General features: G+C 34.5%; 1 protein-coding gene across 1 annotated transcript; it reads left to right on the forward strand.

The window, feature by feature from the left end:
* The first annotated feature begins 1,144 nt into the window (after nt 1-1,144).
* Nucleotides 1,145-3,839, forward strand: LOC108359211 (dnaJ homolog subfamily C member 11). The gene is made up of 7 exons (XM_017610958.1): nt 1,145-1,401; nt 1,479-2,055; nt 2,124-2,421; nt 2,614-2,730; nt 2,814-3,237; nt 3,299-3,690; nt 3,752-3,839. Exons 1-6 carry the CDS (start codon nt 1,330-1,332, stop codon nt 3,437-3,439), a joined length of 1,629 nt encoding a protein of 542 aa, XP_017466447.1. The 5' UTR covers nt 1,145-1,329; the 3' UTR covers nt 3,440-3,690; nt 3,752-3,839.
* The last annotated feature ends 3,401 nt before the right edge of the window (nt 3,840-7,240 follow it).

The following is a 7,240-nucleotide window of genomic DNA, read 5'->3' on the forward strand; positions in this document are numbered from 1 at the left end:
GAATATTGAAAAAATTTACTATTTTACGGCATGAACCAACGACTACAGATCACCTAATCAGCCATCTTTGTATTTGTAATCGATTTTCAGAAAAAAGTTTTCGTAGCGTTTTTGATGTTTTTCGGTTTTTTTACACCGTCTTCTACCTCTTCGTAGTGATTTTTTAGCCATTGAATGTGTTTTCTGCAGCGATCTTAATTAAAAAATTTTGGTTTATTACATATTTATGGTATAAAATGAAGTGCTGTGTGATTGGAACAAGTTTGTGCGTATGTTTGGTTGGCCAAAAGACGTAAATTTGCGTGAAAAGTGGGTGTACGTTTGTGGCCAGAACGTTGGCATTGAAAAATCGACCCGTGGTAATGATGTGCGATTGTAAAACACTTTCAATCATGAAAACCATATTTTATGAACTTTTTTTGCTAATTGTCATCAAGTTTCACTTTGTATATTTTATAATAAATACCAATTTAATCGCACTCAATCACCGCGCCTTTTTCGTTTTCTTTGTTTGTTTTCATTCATAGGCAGATGTCAAAAACGCTCAGAAATATACTTTTTTCTTGCTTCTTTGATTAGGTGATCATGTATTTTTGGTTCATTATTTTACGGTTTATTCCCTGCAAAAATCGTTGGACCATGTATTCTATTTGTGGTATATTGGAGTACTTGCAAAAGTGTTCCTCTGGCATGCTGTAGCGGACCAACTCGTGTCTCTGCGCCAGCTTATTGTTTGTTATCCGATCACTGCTCGTGTTTTAACGAAACGTGATTGAAGNCTCCCAGCATGTTCGGGTTCGAATGCCGTCAGAGGCAACATGTAATTTTTAATTTTTGTCTTGGTTTTTATTAATTTCAAAAAAGCATTTGAGAAGTGAAGAACAAAAGCGTGTACAATGAAAAAGTATAACAACAATGCCATTGTTAATATGTTGGAGTAGTTTTGTTCTACTCTGATGTAATGCAGGGATGGAGTATATGGTCCTGCCCTAGGACATCGCAATGTTAATTAGACCATATTTTTTATATGAATTGTGGTTAATTTTGGAGTACTCCTTGGTCCTTAGGGGTACGCTTTACACGCATGCATGGAGTAGTCGCGATTTTTGCAGGGTTGTGTGGTAGATGCTCAAAAAAGTGTCAGTCTAGCACAATGTGGTAAGAGTCCGATCACTGAAGTTGTCCCATTGACAACAGTAATTGTTACGAGGAAGTTTTTATAGGTTATTTGCCATAGAACTGTATTTTATTTAATTTGGCTTATATTCAAAATTCGTACTAAACAAAGTAACTACGCATAAAGGATTATTGGACCATAAAAAGCTCGCAATGTCAGTTGACGCAGATTCTGACAATGAGCTCGATGAGAACTATTACACGTTCCTGAATCTACCGCGAGATGTAAGTGAATGCATGTTCAATTATGATCAGCTGGTTGGTCTGTCCGCCGGCAATGACGAATATTTAAAATTTTACAGGCGACAGGAGAACAAATAAGTGCTGCGTATAGAAAACTCAGCCGCATTTACCACCCAGACAAGCATATGGACGTAGAAAGTAAACAAAAAGCCGGACAGTTGTTTAATCGCACTAAGCGGGCTTATGAGGTGTTGTCGGACCCTCATAAACGAGCTATTTACGATTGTGTCGGCCAAAAAGGTTTAAGAACCGATGGCTGGGAGTTGGTACATCGTACGAAAACTCCAGCTGAGATCCGTGAGGAGTATGAAAGATTAGCACAAGCAGCCGAAGAGCGGAAGCTACAACAACGCACCAATCCTCGTGGCAATATAACAATTAACGTTAATGCCACAGAGGTATTTACCCCATACGATGAGACGCAGCTTCCCCGCATTGAGGTGTCGTCAATGAGCATTTCTCAATCTATTGAAGCGCCTATCAATCGAAAGGATGTCCTAACTCTGGGCGGAAATCTGTATTCTTCTAATGGTAATGGAAGTGGTAACTTTATTCTCTGTGGTAGGAGATTAGTTAACAAGGGCTGGCTAGAAATTGATGTGGGCGCTGGCAATGGACCCCTCTTAGGAGTCAAAGGTATAATTCAGTAGATTTTACTTTTTGCGCGCACATGAAATCACAATTTTGTTATGTAATATGTTTAGGAGGAAGAACACTTTCCTCAGTACTTACGATAAACGGAGGAACTTCGATGAATTTTCGTGAGGGTCGTGTCGTTCCTGCCGTCTTCTCAACATTGGCGGTGCAGTTGGATAAACACACCATGGGTTCCTTGACGCTCAATGTAAGCGCACAATCGTCAATGACTACACAAATTGATAGCAGCAATGAGAAACATGCATGGACAACATCGTTTGTCATTGGTTTTCCACATATATACTTGAGCGCAGCATATACGAGAAAAATGTTAGAAAATGAGCTAAAACTAAAGGTGGCAGCGAAGTAAGTTTTTATTGTTTGCTATGCTATTATAAAAAGGGTTGTTGTACGCTTGTAATAACTACGCACTTTTCATTTTGCATTGTAATGAATTATTTATATAGTCCATCCAAATGATGGAATTCTAATGAAATCAGTTTAACATGTAAGTACATATATGCATTATTGTCGATGATTTTTATTTCATAATTTCAGGTTGGGAACATTTGGCTTTCTAGCAGAATATGGAGCTGAGAAAAAAGTATCGAAATACAGTTCAGTTTTTGCTGCTGTTTCTCTAGGAGTCCCATCGGGAGTAATGCTAAAATTCAAGTAAGGACATTCTCAATAATCATACATATGTATATAGTTTGCATCATAGTATAAACCACTGATAATATTATTTTGTTTTTTAGAATAGTACGCTCTAATCAATCGTATATATTTCCAATACACTTGAGCGAGGAAATAGTACCTGCTGCAGTTTTTTACGCTACAGTCACACCAATATTAGTGTGGTTCTTATTTAAAAAATCGATACTGGATCCTATGCGTTTAGAGGAAAAAAATGCCGACATTGAGAAGACGAAACGATGTAACGAACAACGATTAAACAGGCAAAGACAAGAAGCGCATGCTGCAGTTGAACTAATGCAACATACATATGAGCGCATTGTTTCGGAAGAAGGCAGAAGGGGTGGCCTTGTAATCACACGTGCTACTTATGGACAATTTGAAGAGGGTAATAACAACTTTCATGAAAGTGCCTCAATAGATGTAACGATACCACTACAGTGTCTCGTAACGGATGCTACATTAGTACTGTATCGATCTTCTAAGGTATTAAAATTACATATAAAATAATTTATTACACAACTCCCTTAAAAATGCGATTTTCCAGAGTGAATTGCCCGGCTTTTACGATCCATGCATTGGGGAAGACAAAATGTTGAAAATTGAGTACTTGTACAGAAATCAAAGCAATGTCATTATTATTAAGGATATGGATTCTGTGCGACTTCCAATAAGTACCAGTAACTGATACTGTATTTTTTTTAAGTAGTCCAAATTACCGTTTAATATTTGGCAAAGCCAAATTACACTGGATCACAAATTTTAATTTGGTTTTTGTTCTCCAAAAGCCACTATCCATTTTCTATGTAGAATTGCTCGGTGATTCCGAAATTTGGGTTAATGTTTTTTCTATGGATACGTTTCCGAGATATTTGCAATTTACCGTTATTCAGCTTAAAGCCAAAATTGGCTCCGTTTAATCACGTATATCTTACGAACCAATATAAAAATCTCAATATAAAACACGGCAATTGAAGAAAGCCAAGNATATCTTACGAACCAATATAAAAATCTCAATATAAAATACGGCAAATGAAGAAAGCCAAGGAATTTCTCCATAAACCGTATATACATCACTTTCCGATAGGGCTTATAGTTTCTGACAAATTAATTAATCATTCCAGTAGCTCGTTTCTGTAACAATTCTCCACCAAGGCGAATTGAGATATGAATTCGCCGCCCCGTTCTCTACTGCTAATTAGTAGTAGAGAATGACATATATTCTCTACCGGTAGAGAAAAGTTACAGAAACGAGCTACAGCTCTTTTTATTTTTTAATGAAAAAATGAAAAAAAAAATCAAACTTTAACAGCAGAAAAACTTTAAAAATAACAGGTTCTGTGGCAAATTTTTGCATTTGTACTAAAGCCTGTTCTGTTACAAAAAATAAAAAATAAAGTTACTGATGAAGAAAATCGATGGATAAGTACGAAATAATGAGTGGTCAAATGAAAATGCGCAAAGATTTTTTATATGAAATATGAGCAGAAAAGCGTGTTACCTAGGTAACATTCTTTCGTGCTCAATTTTCATACAAATAATCTTGCGCATTTTTATTTGACTACTCATTATTTCGTATTTATCCATCGATTTTCTTCAACAGTAACTTGATTTTTTTTGTTACAGAANGAAAGCCAAGGAATTTCTCCATAAACCGTATATACATCACTTTCCGATAGGGCTTATAGTTTCTGACAAATTAATTAATCATTCCAGTAGCTCGTTTCTGTAACAATTCTCCACCAAGGCGAATTGAGATATGAATTCGCCGCCCCGTTCTCTACTGCTAATTAGTAGTAGAGAATGACATATATTCTCTACCGGTAGAGAAAAGTTACAGAAATGAGCTACAGCTCTTTTTATTTTTTAATGAAAAAATGAAAAAAAAATCAAACTTTAACAGCAGAAAAATTTTAAAAATAACAGGTTCTGTGGCAAATTTTTGCATTTGTACTAAAGCCTGTTCTGTTACAAAAAATAAAAAATAAAGTTACTGATGAAGAAAATCGATGGATAAGTACGAAATAATGAGTGGTCAAATGAAAATGCGCAAAGATTTTTTATATGAAATATGAGCAGAAAAGCGTGTTACCTAGGTAACATTCTTTCGTGCTCAATTTTCATACAAATAATCTTGCGCATTTTTATTTGACTACTCATTATTTCGTATTTATCCATCGATTTTCTTCAACAGTAACTTGATTTTTTTTGTTACAGAACAGGCTTTAGTGGAAATGCAAAAATTCGGCACAGAACCTGTTATTTTTTAAATTTTTCTTCTGTTAAAGTTTGATTTTTTTCATTTTTTCATTAAAAAAGAAAAAATGCTGGAATGATTAATTAATTTGTCAGAAACTATAAGCCCTATCGGAAAGTGATGTATATACGGTTTATGGAGAATTTCATTGGCTTTCATTTGCCGTATTTTATATTAAGATTTTTAAATTGGTTCGTAAGATATGTATACGAAATTAAACGGAACCAATTTTTGCTTTAAGCTGAATAACGGTAAATTGAAAATATCTCGAAAACGTATCCATATAAAAAACAAATTAACTCGATTTTCGGAATCACCGAGCAATTCTACATAGCAATTGGATAGTGGCATCCATAGAACATTTTTGCTATAAACCATTGTAATTATAATATTTCTCGTTATCCGAAAAAATAGTGATTTTTATAAACATAAAGATAGAAAGCATAAAAATCCCAGTTTTTGAAATACATAAGTGTGTACAATTAGGCTTATGTAATTATATAATTTATCAATAATATTGCCAATCTTATTGTAAGTTTATCAATAAAGGGTAAGTACATATAATATCAAATAATCGGCAGGTTTCAAATAATTGCAAAGGACGTAGCAATTCGTTTTCAATGATAGATCTCGTAGATTTCACGAAAATCGGACTTCGATGGATACAGTGACAGCTTATAATCAAGGATGCATTGTAACGTTAATTTTAGCGTTTACCAAAACAAAAACAATCGTTTCTGTTGAAACGAAATCGATTCATATAATAGGTCCATTCAATATCAAAAAATTGTTGCTAGTACTTGCAAGTTNTCATCAACATCTTCTTTATCTATTCATATTCGTATGTATATGTATACCCTGCATACCAGGATTTCATAGAATTCTGAAAGGTTTCACAATTTTTTAAGAATTTTCTTTAAGAAATGGTACAGAAATTTCTTTACTAGTTCTTGTCAACTGCTTCATATGTTTTTCTTTACAGATTTCTAAAAGAATCGTAACAGATTTCCGACACTCTTAAAGATTTCGGGAGAATTTGTTTGCAGGGTATATATATACGTATATATGTATGTATAAGTGGATAAGTAAATAAAGCAAAACGGACGATAATTTGACACAAGCGTGCTCATAAGAAGAAGCATAGCTTCTATCGCTATCACCTGTAATTGATGCGCCTTGGTTATGTTTCAAATTCAAATGTAAACAAACTGTTTAAGAGGCTGATTTGATGAAACATAATTGGTGAAATGAAAATATGGATGAAAAATTTAAATCTATTGTATATTTTTTTATTTTTATGACGATGGGAACTATTCCCAATTTAAAAGAAAATTACGCGCCAAAACTTAACCGTCAGAAAGTGTCAAAATGGCTTAAGTTGCAAGTTTTTGCTAGTTTTGCGTTCAATAACTTATTCTGAAAATTTTCTCTTGCTCTCAATTTTACTCTCTATTTTTCTTTTACGCTCTCGCTGCAAGTACTTACTGGAAAAGTTATTGAATGGACCTAGTTTGCTGACCATCTCTGCTTATAATTGATTAACAAATGCTAATGTAGGGAAATATGCAATACGCGAAAACAATTCATTTATGTGAAGTTATTTGATTTGAACGAAATTAAGCAATTTTCTGTGTAATACGACCATAGTTGACTTTACTTCATTAATTTTTTTCACCTTGGAGAAAAAAATGTTGCCCCTAAGTCTGAACATCAGCAACTCAGATCAGAGGTCTCATGAAACACTCAAAACAGTTGCGCCCTAAGTTACTCCATCAAAAAAGCTGGTGCAGGAAATCGTGCTCTAAGTTGCTCTAGTTCCACTTAGCGCAGGCTCATAAAACAAAAAGTAGAGTAAGTTAGAGCAAGAAAAATCCTAGTGAAACACAATTTTTTGAGATATCTTAACCTGGTGTATCCTAGAGCAGCTCATTAAACACCGTGACGCAATAATACAAGGTGTTATCGGTTGGCAACTTCTCGCTCTAATTCCGCCATATTGACTGCCTTAGGTGAAACAGTGTTACTTCTTAACAATTCTTTGCCTAATAATATAGTTGATTTTTTTTTTGTCAGTATACACATTTTGTGCTCTCAAAAAAATGGGGATTAATTTCCAAATTTCTTCCCATTTTTTTTTCATTCTACTGAGCTAAGGCAGTGTCAAATCGAGCTGTCACAACTGATACCACCTTGTATTAGCTCTGATCTAATACTTTGCGTGAAAAAATCCTG

This window comes from Rhagoletis zephyria, unplaced genomic scaffold (assembly GCF_001687245.7).
Source record: "Rhagoletis zephyria isolate East Lansing unplaced genomic scaffold, Rhagoletis_zephyria_1.1 Rzeph_scaffold_00354, whole genome shotgun sequence".
In the NCBI taxonomy this organism is placed as follows: domain Eukaryota; kingdom Metazoa; phylum Arthropoda; class Insecta; order Diptera; family Tephritidae; genus Rhagoletis; species Rhagoletis zephyria.

Bases quoted from the DNA above. Each gene is read 5' to 3' on its own strand.
- LOC108359211 (XM_017610958.1), top strand. From the start codon at position 1,330: ATGTCAGTTGACGCAGATTCTGACAATGAGCTCGATGAGAACTATTAC. The intron at 2,056-2,123 runs GTATAATTCAGT...TAATATGTTTAG, and splicing joins ACCCCTCTTAGGAGTCAAAG to GAGGAAGAACACTTTCCTCA. The intron at 2,422-2,613 runs GTAAGTTTTTAT...TCATAATTTCAG, and splicing joins AAACTAAAGGTGGCAGCGAA to GTTGGGAACATTTGGCTTTC.